This window comes from Podarcis melisellensis, assembly GCF_964234715.1.
Source record: "Podarcis melisellensis genome assembly, chromosome: 13".
Classification (NCBI taxonomy): domain Eukaryota; kingdom Metazoa; phylum Chordata; class Lepidosauria; order Squamata; family Lacertidae; genus Podarcis; species Podarcis melisellensis.
Genome location: NC_138545.1, coordinates 37619984 through 37643703, shown reverse-complemented (window position 1 = coordinate 37643703; position 23720 = coordinate 37619984). Strand labels below are relative to the sequence as shown.

Sequence of the window (23720 nt, the reverse complement as noted above, 5' to 3'; positions counted from 1 at the left end):
TCCCACGTTTTAGGAAATGCGTGCTGGAGCTATCCGGGAGGTCTCAGCGGGATGGGCTGACCCAAAAGGAGGTGCTGCGGTTGCTGGCCCAGCTGGGAGTGCGCTTGGAGGGGGTGCTTCCCCAGTGGGAGAGGACACACCTGGAACACGGCCAGGCGCTCAGGATGCTTCGGGAGGAGCTGGATGAGGTCTCTGCCACGTACGTGTCGTTCCCGAGCCAAATCAAGGCCCCCTTTCTCAAAGGACCTCTGGCCCACAGGACAAAGGGTGGCCCTCCAAGGTTCTCTCTCTGGCCCTCACGACTCTCCCTGGGCTAGGATCCCACTCTCCTTGGGCCCCACTCCTTGCTAGCCCTTCCCAAGTCATTTGTTTGTTTTAAAAAAATTATTAGATTTTCCACAATAATAGCAAAAGCCACAAAGCAGAATAATACACAAAAGCAGAAAAAAGAAAAGAAAAAAATACATCAGTGAACGGGGGAAAAAAAGTAACAATAAACAGATAAACAATAACAACAAACTTAATTCTTTACAAATCCAACCTTTTAAACATCTTGGTTGACTTCCTCCAGTCCCTCCCTTCTGAGTTTCCTTGTAGTTGAAAGTAACAGCTTTCCAATATCATTATTGAACTAAAACAATTTCCAATTATAGTCCATCTTATTCACATTTCTTAATATTCTAAATCCCATTTATTTAAAACTTAGTTTAATCCTAGGCCTATCTGTTTCTTTCAAGTAATTTCTAATTTTTTATATTACAATATTTATTAAAATAGTCCTTAAATTTCCTCCAGCCCTCTTGAAACTCCTTTCTGGTCGCAGATTCTTCCAGTCAGGTCAGCTAGCTCCGAAAAGTCTATCATCTTCATCTGCCAATCTTCCACTGTTGGTAGTTCTTGTGTTTTCCAATTTTTAGCAAGTAATATTTGGGTGGTCGTTGCCCTCTGGCCAGCTAAGAAGTGCCTTTGCGTTGTTGGTAATGCCCAAATGGAGATGGGAATGAGCACGTAGCCGCCTTCATGCTGTTTGTGTGGCTGGAATGTTGCCTCATGTACCAAGGCGACCATTACTCCACCCACTAGGGCAGGGGTAGGCAGCCTAAGGCCCGGGAGCCGGATCCAGCCCAATCGCCTTCTCAATCCGGCCAGCAGACGGTCCGGGAATCAGTGTGTTTTTACATGAGTAGAATGTGTCCTGTTAATTAAAATGCATCTCTGTGTTATTTGTGGGGCCTGCCTGGTATTTTTGCATGAGTAGAATGTGTCCTTTTATTTAAAATGCATCTCTGGGTTATTTGTGGGGCCTGCCTGGTGTTTTTACATGAGTAGAATGTGCCCTTTTATTTAAAATGCATCTCTGGGTTATTTGTGAGGCCTGCCTGGTATTTTTACATGATTAGAATGTTTCCTCTTATTTAAAATGCATCTCTGAGTTATTTGTGGGGTACAGGAATTCGTTCATTTTTTCCCCAAAAATATAATCTGGCCCACCACATGGTCTGAGGGACGTTGGACCGGCCCAGGGCTGAAAAAGGTTGCTGACCTCTGGGCTAGGGTCGCTGGCCCTTCCTCACCACGGGGATGTGATTCCTGGATGCTGGTCCACAAGGGAGTACAGTCAGTGCCGGATTTACATATAAGCTAAACAAGCTATAGCTTAGGGCCCCACTCTCTTGGGGGCCCCAGAAAAAAATAAAGGGGAAAAAACTGGACATACATTTCCAAAATATAAGGTAAAGGTAAAGGGACCCCTGACCATTAGGTCCAGTCATGGTCAACTCTGGGGTTGCGGCGCTCATCTCGTTTTATCGGCCGAGGGAGCCAGCGTACAGCTTCCGGGTCATGTGGCCAGCATGACTAAGCCGCTCCTGGCGAACCAGAGCAGCGCACGGAAACGCCATTTACCTTCCCACCGGAGCGGTACCTATTTATCTACTTGCACTTTGACGTGCTTTCGAACTGCTAGGTTGGCAGGAGCAGGGACCGAGCAACGGGAGCTCACGGGGATTCGAACCGCCGACCTTCTGATCGTCAAGTCCTAGGCTCTGTGGTTTAACCCACAGCGCCACCCGCGTCCCAAAATATAAGATAAAAAACAAATAAAATAAAACCTACATACTGCAGCAACAGTGTTTTGTGTTGTGTAGGCTCCTATGATGTAAGTCATGGGCCCCGCCTGCTAGCCTGCTCCCTAAAATATCACCGTTTTCCCCCTATCTTCCTGTTCCAGGGCCAAGCGGACGTCTGTGTCTCTCACCCAGCTCCGCGCTGACCTGGATGGCCTGTGGCAAGTGAAGTCGCTCATGGAGGATGTGTCAAGGCACCTCTCAGCACTCAAGCCCCTGGAGACACCCGACAGGCACCCTGCGAGCTGTGCCAGATGTTCCAGGTGCCGGCTTCAGAGACACACAAGGGTGGATGGGGGGTCAGGATGGGGGAATGAATGCCGAGCCAGGAGCAAGGATGCCGAACCTGGGATAAGTGCGGGCAGGAGGCTGGGCACAGCACATTGGTGGAAGGGCTCCAAGACCGTTCATCAGCCTTTCTCAACCTGTGGGTCCCCGGATGTTGTTGAACTACAACTCCCATCACCCCTAGCTAGCAAGGCCAGAGCTCAGGGATGATGGGAGTTGTAGTCCAACAACATCTGGGGACCCGCAGGTTGAGAACCGCTGATTCAAATGAAATAGTGGTGGCATTCTCTCACCATTTAGAAATCCCTGCACACGCATGTTATACGTTGGAGCAATGTAACGGCAGGGCCACAAACGCGCTCAGTATCACAAGATCACTGGAAATTCACGGAAGGGGGCAAAATAGTACACAAGCATGCAGGCTCATGTTAGATTTGGCTGCCGCCAGAGCTTCAGAACAGACTTGGCAGTTTCCTGCAAAATCAGGTGTTAAGATTTGGATGCTTCTGTTTCTTCACAAAAATAATGAACCAACAAACCTCGTCTTCCTGGTACTGGTATGTATGTTTGGAAGTACTAAGAGGAGACCAAACCACTGTGCCTTAAGCGGTTGGTTATTTCCCTGGTCTGTGCTTCTAGAGATAGGAAGAGCTTTGCTAGATCAGACCAGTGGACCGCCCAGTCCTGCAGCCAGAATGCAGTGGCTAAACAGATGGCGGTGGGAAGCTTGCAATCAGGACCACAGCACAACAGCACTCTCCCCATTTGCTGTTCCCAGCAATAATAATAATAATAATAATAATACTTTATTATTTGTACCCTGCCCATCTGGCTGGGTTTCCCCAGCCACTCTGGGTGGCTTCCAACAGATATTAAAAATACATTAAAACATCAATCATTAAAAACTTCCCTAAACAGGGTTGCGACTGATATCCAAAGGCAATCTATAGCCGCCACAACCTTATCCTCCCTGAGTGGGCCTGTACCCATCTAATCGGCCTGCATAGCTCAGTGGGCTAGAGCGTGGTGCTGATAACGCCAAGGTTGCAGGTTCGATTCCCCATATGGGACATCTGCATATTCCTTCATTGCAGGGCGTTGGGCTATAGACGAACCTCAGGGTCCCTTCCAATTCTATGATTCTATGAGTCCATAACTGGTTTTCAGAAGCGTTGAAGCCTCCAACCATCTGGGCTGGTAGATGTCGATAGCCACCACCATGCAGTTTGTCTTAACCATCTTTTAAAGCCATCTAGATCTGTGGCCATGACTGCCTCCCCCCCTTTTTTTTAACCTAAGCAGGCAGAGATCCTTCAGGGAGCGCAGGATAGGAGAAGGGAAGGGGCTCCCGACCTCTTGTCCTTGCGTGAACCCTGCTGCATCTTTTCTCTCCTGGCCACAGCTACAGCTTTGTGAACACGGACGCGCTGAGACAGATGGTCGAGCATGCCATGGCGCCCGTCCTGGAAGAGCTGAAGCAGAGGGCGATCCCCCCGGGCCCATGCCCCAGCTGCCAGCGCTTGCAGAAGAAGATAATGGTACCGTGATCCCTCTGCACCCCCCACCCCACCCCCAATAAAAAGATTCCAGAGTGCAGCCTTGCTGGAGCATTCTTCTGCCCTGGGGCCAGTTAAGGTGGCCCTGGACCTCCAGAGATCTGGGCTCAAGTGGATCCCTCCCCCCTCGGTGGTGGGCTCACTCCCCAGAAAGCTGCCTTACATACGAGCCCAGTATCGTCAACTCAGACGGGCAGCAGCTCTCTGGGCAAAAAGGTCTTTTCCCCATCCTGATTTACCTGGGATGCCCTGAACTAACAAGAGCTTGCGACTGAACCCAGGGCCATCTGCCTATGAAAAAGGCCATCTCCTCCAGGGCTGGGCCTACTCTCGTAGCCTGTAGGGCTACTGCTTTTCCTTACTGGGCGACTGCCTCCCTTGCTACATCACTCTCTCGTTTTTCTCTGGTTTCCATAGAAATAATAGTGGCCTTACATTGTACAAAAAGGAGGATATTCATTCCAGCAGAGGAAAGGGGTGGGAATTAAAACAAAGGAAAAGTATCGACTTCCAGGGTTAAAATTCCAGGGTTTGGGGTGTGTGAGATGAGTTTACCGTATTTTTTGCTCTATAAGATTTACTTTTTCCCTCCTAAAAAGTAAGGGGAAATGTGTGTGCATCTTATGGAGTGAATGCAGGCTGCGCAGCTATCACAGAAGCCAGAACAGCAAGAGGGATTGCTGCTTTCACTGCACAGCGATCCCTCTTGCTGTTCTGGCTTCTGAGATTCAGAATATTTTTTTTTCTTGTTTTCCTCCTCCAAAAATTAGGTGCGTCTTATGGTCTGGTGCGTCTTATAGAGCGAAAAATACGGTACATTTATATTTTGGAAATATTTCATTCCCTGGCCATATGCCCTTCTTTCTGTGTGCAGACTTCAGGTTTTCTGGAAAGCAAAGCTGGGATCTCTTTATAGAAGGGTGTGTTTGTGTACGTATACCCTCAGCAGTTGCACCTAGAGTGCTCTTCTGGAAGTTGAATAATGGGTGCCTGAAACAAAGAGAAATGTAGCTCTGCCGTCTGTAGTTTTGGACTATAACTCCCATCATCCCCAGCCAGCCTAAGGGAGAGAGCGCTTTTGTTTCCCTTCCATCAATAGGTGTCAAGCCAGTGAAATTGCCAAGCGCTGGTGGCCCAGCCATAGGGCAAGGGGCTGGCTAGCCTGTTGCCTTCTGGATGATACTGAGCTACTGTCTCCCTTCATCCTCAGCCACTGGCTGCACTGCATGAAGCCAATGGGGAATTGTACCTTTTTGTGCAATTGCTGGAGGGTCACAGGCGGCCACCCCCTGCCTGTAGGGCTTGAATTGGGAAGGTGCTAAATTCTCGCTCAGCCTTGACAGTGGGAAAGTGGCATTTAGCAGCTTGCCTTTCCAGCCAGAGATCTTTTACAAGGTGGCTGCATCAAACAAATGCATCGAGGCTGCAGCCTGATTCTTACTTACCTGGGAGGAAGCCCTACTGGGACTTCACAGTGGACCTGTATAGCAAGGTGTGCCATTGGGCTATCTATGGGAGCAGTCGGTATAAAAATCTTTAAACAATTTTTACAACAGAGGGAGTCGAACTCAGGGGCCTTTTAAAAAAACCTCTGACATCACAGTGGGAGATGCCTAGGAGCAATAAAAAAGGAAGTGGTTTTAAAAATAAAATAAATAGAATGCAAGGGGTTTTTTGGGGGGTGAAGAGGTGGGGTGGGGTAGTTCTTAGGTGGCCACCAAAATATTTTTCGGGGGCACCTGTCACCTGTGGTTTTGCCACCTGTTTTAAAGAACAGCGTTTCGTTTTAGCCCTTATTAGTGCCTTTTGGGGTTCCCAACCCCCCCCCCAAGCACAGCTTTTTCACGTTGCTCCTTTTCGGCTGCAGCGCATTACCCCGGATGCACCAGAGATGGAGGCCTCTGTGGTTTCCATGGGTGCCTCTCACCCATGCTGCTAGCCCCCTTGAAGGAAGCAGACCCACACAGCCTTCCTTAAAATAACCTGAGCCATGCGCTCGGTGCTCAACACAAGCTAGTATCTGCCCTGGGAGGCGGCGCCTGGGCTCACATTCTCAGCAGCACATACCTGGCTGCTGAAAAAACATGCAAAATGTCTTTTGCAGCAAATACCAAACTTACTTCTGTCCCTCGTTTATGGCCGAATGAGGCAGGTGGCAGAGCTTGCTAGACCAGCAGCCCCTAGCTGTAGCTGGCAGCTGCATCTTTTGATACCAAATTATCTTGGTCGGCAACCTTTTGAGATATCAGCTGCTACCTTGCAGTATCTTCTGGCCCTGTGCACCTGGTTTTCTCATCCTCAGCTGGCATCCCATTGCTTTAGGATCATGCACAGCCACCAGGGGGCGCTGGAGAAACATGAGAGGCTCAGTAAACTTCCTACTGAAATACCTCTGCCGTTTCCAAGTGGACCCCTGTCCTATCACCATCTCCTAACAGCCAAAGCATAGCAAGCTGGTATGGCTCGCCAAATCGACAGCCGTAGTTGGTGGTGACCGCCGGCAGCCCTAAATTGCTGGCTTGCCCCTACCCTGGTTGGGTGATGGCTCTGTAGTCCTTCCTTCTCTCTCTCTCTCTCTCTCTCTCTGTTTTACCCAACTCCAATTGCTCTGGTCACTGGGAGGCAGGATCTGGAACACACGGCTGTGGACACTCGTGCACGAGCAAACGCCCTGAGTTCGAATGTACGCCTGGCCCAGGATGATGCCCTGAGAGCCAAGAACTATCTGGAGCGGGCCAAAATCGCCACGGAGTGAGTAAGCAAGGGGGGGAGCTCTACGGACAGTGCCAGCTCTGCCTTGCACATTCTATAGACCTATGGAACTCCCTGATCCTGGAGCCAAACCCTTGCAAAATTCCGCCTCCACCATGATGAAGGTGTCTCGGCCCAGTATTCCTGAAGCAGCATCTCCACCCTCCATTGTTCAGTCTGGACACTGAGGTCCAGCTCCAAGGGCGGTTCCTCCCCTGCGAGAAGTGAGATTACAGGGAACCAGGCAGAGGGCCTTCTCGGTAGTGGCGCCCACCCTGTGGAATGCCCTCCCATCAGATGTCAAGGAAATAAACAACTAACTTATTTTCAGAAGACATCTGAAGGCAGTCCTGTTTAGGGAAGTTTTTAATGTCTGATGTTTTATTGTGTTTTTAACATTCTGTTGGGAGCCGCCCAGAGTGGCTTGGGAAACCCAGCCAGATAGGTGGGGTATAAATCATAAATTATTATTATTGTTGTTGTTGTTGTTGTTATTATCATCATCATCCAAGGGTAAATGCATTAATTAGGGCTATCAGCTGATTGAAGATATTTTAACCGACTAACCAAATGAGTTTTACTTAATGATAAATTAAATCTGCATGCAGCTAAACCTAACTTGGGTGGTGGTTGTTTAAGAAAATGCTTAGCTTTCCACATAGGCCACATCCACTGAAAATTTAAAGTGCACAGATGCTCGCACAGAATTCCGGGAGCTGTCGTTTACTCCTCACAGGGCGACGGTTCCCAGGATTCCTTGGGGTTGAGTGCTTTCAATGTGCGGGATGCTCTCTCTCCCACTCTGCTCTTCCCATCAGCTGAGTTGGGAAAGCCAAACCACAGAGTGGCCCCCTGAGTCAGCGCTTGTGGTTCGTTCTCGCCAAAGAAACCACCGCTGGGATACTGAAAAGCAAACCTCGACTTCGGGTTGTGGTTTGTTTAGAAATAAAAACAAGCCACAAGTGCCGGTTCGGATGTGATGGTAAAAGCCAGCCACTCTGCGGTTTGTTTCGCTGCTCAGCTAAGGGAAGGGCTGAGCGGGAGAGTTCAGGCTCCCTGCACCAGTGCACATCAAAACTCATGCATGGTTGCGGTTAAATGACAGGCTCAAATGATGGGGCAGGAGGGACCAAAACAGCTCATGATGGGGTGCTGGTTAGTAAGGCTGCCTATCAGCCGGGATCCAGTGGCAGGGAACACACACAGAATGGCAGGTTGTGGGTCTATAACCCTAATAAGCAGCCATCTCGCATGCTTCTCCCTCTCCTTTCTTGCAGGGATAAAGCCACTGCCCTGGATTACCTCCAGAACAAGCTGAGTTCCCTCCACTCGCAGCTGTCCTTGGTCTCCCAGGAGGGAGGGCCCCAGTCCCCAGCGGCCTCCACCACTTCCTCTGTAAGCCTCGCCAAGCGGAACTCCTGCCCGTCTGAATTAAACCGTGACCCCCAATAAAAGAGAGATGGCTGTGACTTAAAAGCCGTCTACCTCGTCTGTTTGGAAGCCAGGGAGCGGCTCCAGGGGAGGAACCAGAGAGGGGACCTCTTTTGTATTTGCTCCAGCGCCGAGCCTGGAGGGAGCCAGCCGAGGAAATGGCTGTAGAATTTATGGGTGGAATTCAGTGCATCTTTATGATTTGATCATTTGCTGTCAAGCATAAGCATTTCCACTTTCCAAGACAGAGTGCTCTCCCATCTTTTCCTCCTGCTGGCTTTCTGGGGGTTCTCCCACCCACCCGCTCCCAGCATGAATTTGGGGGAGACACAAGAGTAGCAGGGTGGTGGAAGCCCCGCGGCACCATTGGGATGGGGTTGGTTGAATCTGGCCCTATGTGCTGGGTGCATACATTTTTATTCCAGCAGACCACAGCTCAATGCGGGAGGCAAGGGGATAGATGGATAGCAAGGGAAGTTGTGGGGAGGTGTAGATGCACAGAGCAAGATAAGAGAAGCTGCAGGTGAGGGTTGCATGCTCCAATCTTCCTCTGCTTGCTGCTGCCCTGCTTCAGATCCCCAGCAGCTTTTGCCCTGTGCCTCATTTTCCAACACAGGGAGCGTGCATTTTAAACCCCGCCAGGGGGTCCAGTTGCAGGCAAATGTGGAGTGGTGAATAACTTAACACTCACTGCTTCTCCCTGTCTAATTTGCTCCCTCTGGGAGTGGCTTTTCCTCTTCGAAAAAGAGCACAGCCTGCAATTGCCATCTTTCTCGCAATATGCAGTTTGGGCCTCTGAATTTCGCACAGTATGCAGTTTGCTCCATTCACAGTGTCTGGGGAAGGAGTCGAAATGCGGACCTGTTTTCCTTTGCTTGATATACGTGGCAGAGAGACCCAGCTCTGCACCTGAGCTGTCAAGCAAACATGAGAACCGTCACACATGCAGTGATAGCAGTCGAGCCAGCAGGAAGCCAGCAGGTCCCTCTGTAGGAATGGCTTTCCCTACCATTGCCTCCTATGAAGGCAGCAGACCACCTTTTCGAAAGCTGGCTTGGCACATGTGAACCAAGTAGAGTTTCACGTGGACTTTGAGAGACCTGAAGGATGTGTTTTGCTACGAACTTGCGTTCTCAGAAGGCGAGGCAGTGTGGTGAGGTCCAGTGCAGGCAGCTCCTGGCAGCTGCAACAGATAGTAAACCTGGGCATTTGGGCACATATGAAGCAGCTGTGTCTAGTTCCAAACACCCAACACACTCATACTTCCAACCTGCTTTGCGCTGTAATTGCACAAAGGCAAACACTGCTTCTAAATACCCTTCACTGCCCATGATGGCAGCCTAGAAGAACCCAGAATTCCCAAGATTCAGGCAGCATCAGAGGTATATAAAGCACACACCACTTTAATTAGCCCATGGCTTCCCCAAAAAGAGTCCTGGGAACTGTAGTTTGCTAAGAGTGCTGAACGTTGTTAGGAGACGCCTGTACTTGGAGACATCCACTTCTCAGAGCTCCCTGGGAAGAGGGATTGATTGTAAAAGCACTCTGGGAATTGCAGCTCTTTGAGGAGCATTGGGGTCTTCGTTAACAACTCTCAGCACTCTTAACAAACTACAGTGGTACCTCGGGTTAAGAACTTAATTCGTTCTGGAGGTCCCTTCTTAACCTGAAGCACCACTTTAGCTAATGGGGCCTCCTGCTCCTGCCACTGCGCCATTTCTGTTCTCATCCTGAAGCAAAGTTCTTAACCCGAGGTAATATTTCTGGGTTAGCGGAGTCTGTAACCTGAAGCGTCTGTAACCTGAGGTACCATTGTACAGTTCCCAGGATTCTATGTAGGGAAGCCATGGCTGCTTAAAGTAACGCAATAGAACCTCAAACTCTTCTCACTGAATCACAGCCCTCCATCTTACGCTCTTCTACTGTAATAAAAGGAACAGGACCCTCACTTCCTCACCCCATCCTCCCTTATCTTAGGCACTAACATTCCATTTCACATATTGCAACATCCAGACCTTGCATTGAAAACAGGCCTTTGGCTTCAAACTAAGCCTAAATTGCAAAACGGAAAGGAATAGTGAGCAGCGTTCTCTTGTGACAGAAGCTGCAAGCTGCCACATTCTGCCACACACTTCCCGGAAGTAGAAAATGCTAACTGGGGCAACATGCTGCTTCCCCAGAGCTTGGGCTGCTCTGTCCCTCCTCTTGGCTCACGCCACCCCCCAGCCGCAGCTGACAACCTGCACCGACCCTCACCTCCCAGTTGACAAAAGGCCACACGCGATTCCGTTTTGCAAGATCTCCCGCCCTGTGGTTTTATTCAGGTCTGTGACGCTAGCAAAACGAAACAAAACAGAAAAGACCCACCCGTTGTTCTTCTGCCGCTCCTCGCAACTCAATTTTCCCCAGAGGCGTACAAAACCCTGCAATAAATTAAGACCAACTTTCCCTCCCTGCACCAACTTTGTGGGGATTCCTGGATCCCCAGAATAGGAAGAGAGGGGGGTCCCCCTCTAAATATCACCCATCACCCCATCCGCAGTGCCTCAGGGGAACAGAGGGTCAGTGGCAGACACAGGGAAGGAATCCTTTGAATGGGAAGTGCTAGAAAGGGGACGCAGCCCAGCTGCTGTGGGTGGAAGTGGCCGGAGCAGGCAAGGAAAAGAGATTCTTAGCTGCTGGAGAGAAAAAGGGGAAAGGGAACTGCTGCTTCTAAGACACCCTGGGATGGCCACAATGGGAGCACTTAAGATTTCCCAAGAGCTAGACTCTTCTAAGCGAACCACAGTCCTCCATCCACACATGTGCCCTAGAAGAAGGAAGATTTTGCTACCAGCCACAACCCGTTTTAGACTTCTACCAACCCAAAAGCAGGGAGATGCTGAGCAGAGGGAGAGGGCCGTTTGCCTACGTGGCATCCGGCACAGGGTCCAAGTTTCCCAAATCCGAGAACGGAAGAGGGGCGTGCCCATCCATTGTGCTTGTGGGAATCCTCAGGCAAGCCCGGCCCCTCTTCATCCCCCGCTTCAAAATGTTCCTGCGGATCAGAGGACAGAAAACACACACACACTCCAAAGTGTGTCTGGGGAGCTGGCTGTGTAAATCCCGCTGGCGTTTATTCAGTCACTGGCCACGACCGGCGGGGGAGTTTTTGTCCAGTTGGAAAAGGGCCAAGACGTCCACCATGGCCTTCCGGATGTTAAGTCCAAACCGGTGTGCGTCCTGGAGAAAGAAGCAGGGGAGGTGAGATCGGGGAACTCAACATGTCTAAAAAATTTCAAAGCCTGAGCTTACTTTAAAAATGGGAAATCTGGTGTGGAAAGTTTCTTGCTCCGAAAAAGGAGAGCAAGTTGCCCCAATTATCCCTCCAGATGGCTCAAGCAAGTAAGCAGTGGGAAAAAACAAGGGAGTCCTCAAGAGTTACTAAGCAATCTAAGCCGAGGGAGAAATCAAGACAGGAGCGAGGCAGCAGTAAACGGCACTGAGCAAGTTGGAGTTAACTCTTCATTAGCAAAAACAGGAGTATCAGGCCTAGTGAGCACAGAAATTCTTCTTTGATACGTCTTGCCCCCATGAAGCAGTTGCAGAGATGGAAGCCTTCCCACAGCTGCCTGGGTCCCCTCCTCTTCAGGGTTTTCCCCATGCAATCTGAGATGCTGCCCATGTGAAGCTAACTCCTCCGCCCTTTTCATGCCTCTACTAGTTCTGGGAGATCGAAGGGGAGGGAGGCTGTTTGCAGCAGGAGGGGGATGACACCTGGAACTCTTCACCAGCCAGATTCTTCTCCTGCTTAAGCTCTGTCTCCTGATTCTGGACTTCTCTCTGCCACTTGCACAGCTGTCTAAGTCCCCTCCTCTCCAGGGTTTCCCCCCAAGCATTCTGAGACTGCGTCTGTGTGCCCAGCCTTTGCTACTCCCACTTCATGCCTCTCCTGGTCCTGGGAGACCAAGGGGAAGGGGAGCTAGTTGCAGGAGGAAAAAAAGATACCCATGACTCTTCACCAGCCTGACTCATCTCTGCCTCTTGGCCTCCCTCATCCCACTCTCCGTCTACTTCTGGCTTCTCTCTGCCACAGACTCTCCCTTCTCACTAAGCCCTGTCACCCCTTCAGCTTCTGACTCTTCCTCCTCCCAATCTGCTCCCTCTTCTCCCTCTGACCACTCATTGCTGTCCCACTACCCCTCCCCAAACTCTGAACCTTCTTCCCTTGGTGGTTCCCTAGCTGGTTCCTCGCACCATTGCTCCGCAGCCAACCAGTCCGTGACAAAATATTCCCTGGGCCAGTGAATCCCCGCGGACGATACAGGCAGCTTGTAAGAAGCTCACTGCCTACCAAGCCCTGCCTGCTAACCATCCATTGAGGCACCCTAACACCCCAGCATGGCTTATGTGCCCCTCCTGGCACACACTTACCGTCTCCTTGCTGGAGAATTTGCACGACACGTGGAAGTTTATGAGATCTTCGCCCACGATGACGTACGACACACCATAACCATCGTCATCAACCTGATGGGTGGAGAGAAAGGGAAAAAACAGCCTGAGAAAGAAACTTGGATCCCAGACCTCTGTCCTCTCCCACATCCGACAGAGTAGTGTTCCTAGAGGATGCAAGAGAGTGCTGGCTCTCAGACCACCAGCTCTAAGTCACTCGGCCACCACTTTCCACCACCCCCCCCAGAGAACCCTGGAGGCCTGAGCTTAATAAATAATAATAATAATAATAATAATAATAATTATTATTATTATTATTTATTTATACCCCACTCATCTGGCTGGGTTTCCCTGGGCGGCTCCCAACAGAATATTGAAAGCATGATAAAACATCAAACATTAAAAACTTCCCTAAACAGGGCTGTCTTCAGATGTTTTCTAAAAGCCAGGTAGTTGTTTATTTCCTTGACATCTGATGGGAGGGCGTTCCACAGGGCGGGTGCCACTACTGAGAAGGCCCTCTGCCTGGTTCCCTGTAACCTCACTTCTCGCAGGGAGGGAACCGCCAGAAGGCCCTCAGAACTGGACCTCAGTGTCCAGGCTGAACGATGGGGGTGGAGACGCTCCTTCAGGTATACTGGGCCGAGGCCGTTTAGGGCTTTAAAGGTCAGCACCAACACTTTGAATTGTGCCCGGAAATGTACTGGGAGCCAATGTAGGTCTTTCAAGAGGGGTGTTATGTGGGCTCGCCAGCCACTTCCAGTCACCAGTCTAGCTGCTGCATTCTGGATTAATTGTAGTTTCTGGGTCACCTTCAAAGGTAGCCCCACGTATAATGCATTATAGTAGTCTTAAGATAACCAGAGCATGCACCACTCTGGCGAGACAGTCTACTCACCGGTCCAAATCCACCCCCAAAAGAAACGTAGTCTGGGTGGTTCTGGAGGTCAAAGAGCTCCATCTGCTGAATGGGAGTCTGGCTGGTGGAGAGTCGCCACGGCTCAGACAGCACCTGGCAGAGGGGAGAAAGGGGCCGAGGATCAAACGGGTGAGGGGCTCTGCCACAATGGGTACCCTCCCCCCTTGCTGCTCCCCGCAGAACCTCTCCCCTCAAAACAGTATCTTTCAGGAGGGCCTGTGACTTCTCAGCCCAAACTGGTCCTCTTATGCATTGCTAGGATCAGCAACGCTATTTATTTTTATTTATCAAGACCCTGCCTATACAGTGGACGCTCAGGTTGTGAACGTGATCCGTGCAGGATGCACGTTCGCAGCCCGCAGCAGCACGTCTGCACATGCGCGGGTTGTGATTTGGCGCTTCTGCGCATGCGCAAAGCGCAATTTAGCGTGGCCACCTAAACCTGGAAGTAACCCATTCCGGTACTTCCGGGTTTCGGTGGATCCGTAACCCAAAAAAAAGCAACCTGAAGCGTCTGTGACCCAAGGTATAACTGTACTGCTTAAAGTTATCTCCAAGCTAACTCTAACAGCAGCAGTAAAGGTGCACAATTAAAGCGTCAATGCAAATGACTGATAAATAGATATGTATATAAAGTTCCTTCTTCAGATACATGTCCCCACTTCGCACTTTTCAGGCTCCTGGCTCTCGCCCAGGCGCCCCCCCCCACTGGTGCTCACTCAGGGCCCAACAAACTCACTGATCACCCCCCCAAAAGGGGGTTTCTAGAACCTACTGGCTATCACCCGACTTCCTCACCCTAGGCTTGCTTTTTACACCACTCACCCTGTGAGCTGTGGCATCGGGATGTCAGCACACCCGGATGCCTGCGACCACCAGCTTCCCAGATTTTGTTTTCAATAAGCAAGGTTCTAGCCCTCAACGTTCCAGGGGAAGAAGACCCTAGCAGCAACCAATGGTGAGGATCTCTCCTATTCCCTTCACTGGGGCAACAGGCTCCTGCTGACACCTATGTGAGGGAAAGCCGCACCTCTCTGAGACATGTGCGCACATTGCTCAGAAACAGTCCCAGTTCTGCACACGCAGCAAGCCCATCCTGACATGCACCATTAGCGGCGACTCTTGCACAGAAGCTGCTGACATGGGGAAACTGGTGAGACGAGTGTTGGATTAAATCTTCCCCTGTTTCTAGTGCATTCCAGCAAATACCACTCCCGTAGATCCTTCTTTTTTAAAAAACTTTGGTAAACTTCTGAAACATGCCTGGCCAGGGTGTAGGGTGGAACTGACTTATGGTGAGGAGGATTTCTAGGGGAGAACCCGTGGATAAGGACCGGTTCACTAAACAGTCCTCCCTATCGCAAGCCCTACCGCTGCATTTTCTTCCGTCTCAGCTGATGGGTTGGACTACACTGTCGCCCAGATAACATCTGGTTTCGCCTAGCTGCTGCCTCAAAAAATAAGTTACACCTTTAGGGTGAAGATTTGAGTTTCCAACCCTTTCTGCACCTGTCTATCCTTCACCTGAGGGACGCGGGTGGCGCTGTGGGTTAAACCGCAGAGCCTAGTATGTGCTGTTCAGAAGGTTGGCGGTTTGAATCCCCACGACGGGGTGAGCTCCCGTTGCTCGGTCCCTGCTCCTACCAACCTAGCAGTTCGAAAGCACCTCAAAGTGCAAGTAGATAAATAGGCACCGCTCCGGTGGGAAGGTAAACAGCGTTTCCGTGCGCTGCTCTGGTTCGCCAGAAGCGGCTTAGTCATGCTGGCCACGTCACCCGGAAGCTGTACGCCGGCTCCCTTGGCCGCAACCCCATAGTCGACCACGACTGGACCTAATGGTCAGGGGTCCCTCTACCTTTACCTGTCCTTCACCTGACTCTAGATCTGGGGTTGTCAAACCTTTTTCTGCCCGCAGGCACATTTGCAAAGTGTAGAAGCTGCCATGGGTCTCCACCACCACTGCAACCTGCTCTATTGACTACAACAAAAGGCTTCTTTCAAGCCTAAATCCAACAGGGAAATGCAACCCTGCAGGCACCAGAAAAAGGCATCTGTGAACAGCTCTGTGTGCCAGCAGGCACCACACTGGCAAATCTCTGCTTCAGATTCTTTGTGGTTCTTCACATCCTAGCAAGGGGTTCCCAAACTCTCCGGCAGACTGAAATTTGAACCAGTCAGCTGTATGAGTCAACATGTCCCCAAACTGCTGGGTGCCCCATGGAAAGTGGAAAAATAAGCAGACTCGCTAGCGTTCCAATTATGCCATGACCCACCCAGACAACAAATTTGAGCATGCACGATTCGCAGCTCGTGTTGGCAGTGAAATTCAACACCAGTTGAAGACCAAAACGCAAAATATCAATGTGGATGACTAACAAAAAATGACCAAGGCAGATATGTGTCTGGTTAACACCTCTGGATAGAGCAGCCATGGCATGTTTTAAAACTCCTGGGAAAAGGAACCAGAGCAAGCAAAAAAAAACCTCAGTAAAAGGCAGATTTTTTTGTTAAAAACAAACAAGGTACCGTAATTCTAATCAACAGTACAGTGAAGCCAATTTCTTGCTTTTCTTCGATTGGGCAAGAACATGTTAGGTGGGGACTTTCACACTCCTGATTGGTTCAAAATATACCCTGGGAATAAATGTGTCTCTGACTATGCCCACATTCCCTAGCCTTACGTTTACATACACGTACCCTAGCACCACACACACACACACACCCCTGACTCGACAACACTTACCTCGCGCAGAAAGGGGGATTCTAGGCCGAGATATTTGGAGACGACATACAGACAGAAGAGATGCCTGTCAATGCCAGCACCTGTCATGGCGTGCCGGTAAAGGTTCTGGTGCTTCTCAGCTGCCACACGCAACAGACGTAACCTTGTGCCATCCTGGGTATGAACAGATGAAGATGCTGAGAAAAGCTGATGCTGTACCTTCCACATTTTCTAGTCTCTGCTGATTCCTCCTTTCCTATTGACCTGAAGGATCACCTCTCCCCATGTGGCCAACCTACAAGAGGCTCTCCTCCGCTGACCGCTCCCCCCCAGGCGAGGGGAAAATGGGTGGCTACTAGGGACAGGGCCTTGTCCGTGGTGGCACCCCAATTGTGAAACGCCTTCCCCAGAGGGGCTCACCAGGTGTCTATGGTGTAAGCACACACTGCTCTTTCCTATCAGGGTCCCATGCATCTATTTGGTAGTAAGGACACTGGGAATCTGGATGGCAGAAGTCACAACATCCAGCAGAGCATCTAATCTGGTGGTATTGGCCTAACTCCCGAAAACACCTGCCTCCCAATTAGTATCAAGTTTCTAGTCCTCATTGAACTAGAATCGGCACTTAGAAGATAGACGGCATCTGAAGTGGCACTGTATGTATGGGAGAGCAGCTCCTAATCCTCATGCTATGGCCTCCTATGTCAATCCCTGATCCCAAGCTTTAAAATATAAAATTGAAAATTTTGCAATTAAAAAAAAAAAAGAGGCAAGGAGTAGAAACTGAGTACAGTAGTACCTCGGGTTAAGTACTTAATTCATTCCGGAGGTCCATTCTTAACCTGAAACTGTTCTTAACCTGAAGCACCACTTTAGCTAATGGGGCCTCCTGCTGCTGCGACGCCGTTGGAGCACGATTTCTGTTCTCATCCTGAAGCAAAGTTCCTAACCCGAGGTACTATTTCTGGGTTAGCGGAGTGTGTAACCTGAAGCATATATAACCTGAAGCATATATAACCTGAAGCGTATGTAACCCGAGGTACCCAAGGTACCACAGTAGATCTAGGCTGGTGAAACTGGTTCGACTCACTGCTGAGCTAGAGATATCTGGAGTGGCCACGGACAGACTCCTCTTTCTCTGCCTCACTTTCCCATCTGCGTGGGAACGGTAATATAATTACTTAATTCGTTCCGGAGGTCCATTCTTAACCTGAAACTGTTCTTAACCTGAAGCACCATTTTAGCTAATGGGGCCTCCTGTTGCCGCCGCTGGAGCATGATTTCTGTTCTCATCCTGAAGCAAAGTTCTTAACCTGAAGCACTATTTCTGGGTTAGCGGAGTCTGTAACCTGAAGCGTATGTAACCTGAAGCGTATGTAACCCAAGGTACCACTGTACTGAAAACATTAAAGCGTGGCTCATTTATGCAAATCTGACCATTTTGCTGACTTCATTCCAGAAGGCAGGGTTATTCTTAACGTACACGACATTTTAGATCTGATTCCTCTGGCAAAGGCTGCATTTCAAGACTTACGTTCTGCGTAGGATCCATCATGGCCTTGACAAAGTTGCAGGACTCAATGGTGCAGGAGCGGACTGTTTCTGTACGGCCCTCCCGGAAGAGACGGGTCATGGATGCCTCGTAGGTGAGGCAGAACTTTTGCTTGTCCTAAAAAAAGGGAGAGAGGAATGCTTGGCTGAGTATAGTGGACAGGCTTGTCTCTGGATCTGTGGGTGGAGTGAGATGGGAAAAGATCTAATCTATACCTAAACTATAATGCAAGGGACGCGGGTGGCGCTGTGGATTAAACCACAGAGCCTAGGACTTGCCGATCAGAAGGTTGGCAGTTCGAATCCCCGCGACGGGGTGACCTCCCATTGCTCGGTCCCTGCTCCTGCCAACCTAGCAGTTCGAAAGCACGTCAAAGTGCAAGTAGATAAATAGGTACCGCTCCGGCGGGAAGGTAAACGGCGTTTCCGTGAGCTGCTCTGGTTCGCCAGAAGTGTCTTAGTCATGCTGGCCACATGACCCGGAAGCTGTACGCCAGCTCCCTCGGCCAATAAAGCGAGATGAGCGCTGCAACCCCAGAGTCGGTCACGACTGGACCTAATGGTCAGGGGTACCTTTACCTTAAGCTATAATGCAGCTGCCACAAATTGTGAGCACAGAACAACAGCCCTGCTAGACCAGGGGAAGCTGAGTTGACATCACAAAATCACAGAACTCAAATTATCCCATCCATACAATCACAACAGAACCAAGAGAGGTGGTATACTCTATTGCAGATATTAATACTGTACAGCTTGAAGCAAATGGGTGCATAAAAAGATTCTTCCTGGAATAAAAATTGTCCAGGCACATAAATATGATTCTGAAGCCTTACAGAATCTTCTTCAAAATAGGTACAGAAACAGATGATACATCCAAATAGTTCCATAAGACATGTGCTTGCCAGACTATAGGTTCACCTTAGTGATATTAGATTACTCCAAACAGACATAAAACCTCTATAGGCTCCATTAGCCTGGAGCTGTTTCTCTCTCCTGGAGAGACTCCTTTGAACATCTTTGTCCCACTGTGGTTGGGGGAAAAAGGCTTTGCGTTGCTATTGCTGAAGCCAAGGAGCCTGCCTTCGCTCCATAGGACGCACGCACACACATTTCCCCTTAATTTTTGGAGGGGGAAAAGTGCGTCCTATAGAGAGAAAAATACGGTAATAAATAGCTCCGGCTGGTTCCTACTGATGGGGAAAAAATCTCACCAGAGCTACCAGCCAGTCTGGCTTGGGGAGAAGAGGCTTTGGCTCCCGTGCATTTGACTGGTGGTTGTGACACTTTGGGGGCCAGCCAAGCCTAGGGACTCTGCCTGCTTGCTTGCCTGCCTGCCTGCCTCCCTGCCTGCCAGTACCTTTATCTCGCCAAGCGACATACCCGAAAATGTGCGAGCTGAAGGCAGAGCTGGATGAAGCTGTCTGGGCTGGTGCGGCACTTCTTGATGAGGCCTTTTCCAAAATCCTTGAAGGGAAAGGCGTTGAAGTCTATGTCGTTAGCCAGGGCCAAGGCCACGGACAAGGACTGCAGGATTACCTGCTGGCACTGTGGACAAAAGGGGAGCAACAGGAGGCAGTGAGGACACAGAACAGACAGTAGGGGAAGCAGTAGCCAACGGTCAGGGCTCACCTGCCAGGTGAGATGGTGCTCAACACAATTCCAGATGGAGTTGCTCTCTTTGCAGCATTTTTTACCTTTGACGCTTGAGATGTGCATTTTCAGCACGTATATATTTTTTGTGATTTTGGTTGGCTACTCTCAGTTTCTGAAACAGTTTTAATGCATTTTGAAACTGTTTTACAGAGCCTAGGACTTGCCGATCAGAAGGTCGGCGGTTCGAATCCCTGTGACGGGGTGAGCTCCCGTTGCTCTGTCCCTGCTCCTACCAACCTAGCAGTTCAAAAGCACATCAAAGTGCAAGTAAGATAAATAGGTACCACTCTGGCGGGAAGGTAAACGGCGTTTCCGTGCGCTGCTCTGGTTCGCCAGAAGCGGCTTAGTCATGCTGGCCACATGACCCGGAAGCTGTACGGCGGCTCCCTCAGCCAATAAAGCGAGATGAGCGCCACAACCCCAGAGTCAGTCACGACTGGACCTAATGGTCAGGGGTCCCTTTACCTTTGCTTCGGAAGCAGAAGTCCACTCGACTTCCAAAACATTTGGAAATCAAGGCATGACCTCCGATTGGCTACAGAAAGCTCCTGCAGCCAATCGGAAGCCTCATTGGACGTTCGGGTTCCAAAGAACGTTCGCAAACACTCACTTCCGGGTTTATGGCATTCGGGATCCAATGTACGACTGCATTATAAATTATTGTAACCCACCCTGGGACCTTAGTTTGAAGGGCGAGTAAATAGTAATACTTGTTGCCATTTTCCCCCCTTTTGTATAGTAAGCCAGTTTCTACACAACTCACACTCTATTCCCCACCCAAGCATGATGCACTGTTAAAGAGTTTAAGGACACCTTCTAGTATGGCAAAAAAGGAGAGGGTGGGGAAGGGCCTGTAGGAAGTGTGACCTGGGGAGGTTCCTCTGCCCTGCTATTTTCTCTGCCCACCATGTTTTTTGATGCAACTCTGTCACCAGAGGCCCAGGTGACATCTTTGGCATTGGACCTTTAGCTGCAGCCCTCCAGGATAGAAAAAGTCTGGCCATAGGTACCTTTCTGGTACCCGTTCATTACTTTTCTTGCACTGCGCAACCCCCTTTTTATTATAAAAATAGTGAATAGCACGGCGATAAAGATAGAACCATGTGGCACGCCACTTAAGCTCTTCCTCCAGGCTGACAAAGAGTCAATAATTAGCATCCGTTGGCTGTGGTTGTTCAGCCATATGTGAATCCACCCAATCTATCTCAGCCCACGTTACCGTCTTGTAGCAAGCTTAGCATGGGAGACCTTGTGAAATGTCTTCCTAGAATCAAGATATACTGTGTCCCCAGCATTCCCACAATCTACCAAGCAAGTATCAAAAAAAGAGATAAGATTAATTTTGAATGATTTGTTATCCGTATACTAAAGCCGGCTCCTAATAATTGATGCGTTCTTTTCTAAACGCTCACAAACTGACTGCTTTGTCATCTCCTCTAGATGTTTGCCCAGTTTCAACATCAAGGATGACAGCTGCTGATTTTCCAGAACTTGCTTTGCCCCATCTTTTTGAAGATAAGGACAAGCGTTGTCCATCCCCAGTCTTCCAGTGAATGGATAAATGCACGATTGTTACAGTGACACTTTTTCATTTTAAAAGCACAATCTTCCAATGAAACACTGAAAAATGCTCTGGGTGGAGGGGAGAAGGGAATACAGCTGTCATCAGCCAGCTCACATTGTACAGAACTGGCCACCAGCCAGGGACTACTATCTGCAGCCAGTCCTGCAGCAAAAACCTCAGAAACAGTAAAGATGGGTGAAAGCCATGCTCACCTCAACAGAAAATATGGAGATGGCTGCCGTGTCTGTATGTACCCTTAGCATACCGCAACAGTAACAGAAGGAAGAAACCTCCATCTCTCTCGGACATCTCCAAGCTCCCACACTGCTCATAACCACATCTGTGTCCTCTGGCACTTCCTCAGCTGAGCTTAGGCTACTCAACGCGGGTGGCGCTGTGCTCTAAACCACTGAGCCTCTTGGGCTTGCCGATCAGAAGGTCGGCGGTTCGAATCCCTGAGACGGGGTGAGCTCCCGTTGCTCTGTCCCAGCTCCTGCCAGCCTAGCAGTTCGAAAGCACACCAGTGCAAGTAGATAAATAGGTACCGCTGTGGCGGGAAGGTAAACAGCATTTCTGTGCCCTCTGGTTTTTGTCATGATGTTCCATTGTGCCAGAAGTGGTTTAGTCATGCTGGCCGCATGACCCGGAAAGCTGTCCGTGGACAAACGCGGGCTCCCTCGGCCTGAAAGCGAGATGAGCGCCGCAACCCCATAGTCGCCTTTGACTGGACGTAACCACCCAGAGGTCCTTTGGCTTTACCTTTACTCACATGGATCCATGTTGTCCTTCCTCAGCCAAGCTCACCTGCCTCAGTTTTTCTTGTCCCAATACCTCTCTGCACTCACCTCTGGTGGGATATCCCATTGTAATTTCTGGGGTGGGGGAATGCTGGAATCCATGTCCCCTTTGCAGTTCCCGTTAGCATCGTACCCCAGCGTAAATGCATCTGTGGCAATGGTGTACTGTGGGGTGGGGGGAAAAGAGCGTCCAGGTGAGAACTATTTTGCTTTTCATCCCTGCACCTCTTGCCCCAAGCCCCCCACCCCTTAGAGCTCACCTTCAGAAGATCCAGGAGTCCTGGTTCTCAGTCCTTCACACCCCCCACCCCTCCCAAAGTTGGGCTTTTACCTCCCAGAGATGTGCCACAATGGGGGCGTCAGCCCACGAATGCTCTGCATTGATGCCGGACTTCCCATTGCGGTAAACAATCAGCGTGAAGGATTTGTCAAACCACCTGTGGGGAAAACGGGTTTTGAGTGAAAGGGTGGACGCCATCCTGCAAGCCTTACTCTTCGTGCCATGATGCCATTGCCACCCAAATATGCCCATGAGGTCTCCCGGAAAAAGGGAACCAAGAGGGGCTCAGCATGAGTCAACACACTGAGCCTTACAGACCCCTGGCTGGTTCTCTTGAAGTGGGGGGACAGCAGAGAAAGAACCATGTAAATGCTCTAGTCATCCCACTTAAAAAAAAGGAGGAGTAATCGAAAGAAACAGACTACAGAGTGAGAAAATGATGCTCCAATCAAAACAGAAAATTCATTTGCTAGGTGAGCAATAAAACACATGGAGTTCCTTGTGCATTCCTAGAGAGGGCACTCTGTGAGGTCATATCCTCTGTTTGCCCAGGCAAGACGGGTAAAAATAGGAAGATAATTCTTACCACTTCCTCCCATCTGAGGAACAGTCTCTTTTTTGTCATGTAGCTGTAGGGATAGGATGCTTAGTCTGTGCCCTCTTGAGGAGAGGCACCATCTTTGACCCAAACCATGTATTTTGTAACATAGATATTTTGCCTGACTCGTTTCAATGCCATTTTCCGCTTAAATCAAGCCTGCAACTTTATGTAAGTAAACACTATTTTTACATTTTTACATTACAGACTTCTGTCTTGTTATTTGGTTTAGTGGGGTAGACCAGTCTGCCAAAGGCACCCCGGATAATTATGGAAAGCTACATAGTTTTGTCACAAGTTTCCTTGTTTTATGCTGCAAAGGATGGTATATATTTTTAACTGCTAAACTAGACACTAAACTTACTCAAGTAAGAGGAAGGAGAATTCATAAATAATACACCCTATCCTACCTTCCAAATCCATCCCAACAAAAAGGAGAGCTAACCTGCCTTATAGCATTTACATCAGAACCCTCTCCAGTTCTGTTAACTCCAGGTGCCGGTGGAGAGATGATGATTTGACCCAGTGGGCCAAAAACCTGTCAAATAAAAAGTAAAGTTCTCTTGCATGAAGTGTGTGTGTGTGTGTTGTCAGGGACACTATTGAGCCCCATGAAGTGGGGTATAGTTTTTGGTAGTACTTGCAGGATGGAGACAGATGAGCATGCGATGCAATTTCAGGCAGCCCAGAGAGCACCCACCTGTCGCAGCAGCGCCCGTGCAAAAGGGACTTTGAGTAGGCATCCAGCGCCTGACTTGGGTTGGGTCCCTGCAGCCCCTGCTCACTGGTGTCCAGGGTGACGAAGAAGGCAGCTTTCTCCACTATGCTCAGTGACTGCTCATTCACCCCAGACCGGAAGTAGGTTTGGCGGGCCCGGGCCCAGGGGTCTCTGCAAAAAGTTAAGGGAACCATGACTTGGGGTGGTCTGCCTGTCACAGGACAGCCAGTCGGGTGGATAACTGACTGGCTTGATGGCAGCAGGCGGAAAATAATTGCCCGTCACCTGGAATCTAAAAACCACTCTATCTCCCTCCTCTCTTTCCCCCTACCCAA

The 23720-nt window shown here is 49.8% G+C and overlaps 2 protein-coding genes and 1 long non-coding RNA gene across 16 annotated transcripts in view; 2 read left to right on the top strand and 1 right to left on the bottom strand.

Annotated features, from left to right (window-relative positions):
* Positions 1–8197, top strand: part of TSKS (testis specific serine kinase substrate) — a 28919-nt gene extending 20722 nt beyond the window's left edge. For 8 of the 9 annotated variants that reach the window (XM_081884076.1, XM_081884075.1, XM_081884071.1 and 5 more), the window contains 5 exons: positions 14–199; positions 2231–2389; positions 3817–3952; positions 6597–6721; positions 7999–8197. In XM_081884076.1, coding sequence (XP_081740202.1) covers positions 14–199; positions 2231–2389; positions 3817–3952; positions 6597–6721; positions 7999–8173 — 781 coding nt within the window. In that variant the 3' untranslated portion in view covers positions 8174–8197. Of the gene's footprint in view, positions 1–13; positions 200–2230; positions 2390–3816; positions 3953–6596; positions 6726–7998 lie in introns of all 9 variants that reach the window. The other variant, XM_081884077.1, reaches the window with a different exon arrangement.
* A 2244-nt stretch (positions 8198–10441) lies between these two features.
* The window catches only part of CPT1C (carnitine palmitoyltransferase 1C), a 52859-nt gene continuing 39580 nt past the window's right edge, over positions 10442–23720 (bottom strand). For all 6 annotated transcript variants that reach the window (XM_081883973.1, XM_081883975.1, XM_081883971.1 and 3 more), the window contains 9 exons: positions 23368–23556; positions 22121–22226; positions 21838–21954; positions 19156–19320; positions 17759–17893; positions 16246–16398; positions 13482–13595; positions 12566–12658; positions 10442–11374 (listed from right to left, as the gene is read on the bottom strand). In XM_081883973.1, coding sequence (XP_081740099.1) covers positions 11276–11374; positions 12566–12658; positions 13482–13595; positions 16246–16398; positions 17759–17893; positions 19156–19320; positions 21838–21954; positions 22121–22226; positions 23368–23556 — 1171 coding nt within the window. In that variant the 3' untranslated portion in view covers positions 10442–11275. The remainder of the gene's footprint in view (positions 11375–12565; positions 12659–13481; positions 13596–16245; positions 16399–17758; positions 17894–19155; positions 19321–21837; positions 21955–22120; positions 22227–23367; positions 23557–23720) is intronic.
* LOC309354426 lies at positions 18022–18811 on the top strand. The gene is made up of 2 exons (XR_014162288.1): positions 18022–18655; positions 18739–18811. It is a non-coding gene; the product is annotated as an uncharacterized lncRNA (long non-coding RNA).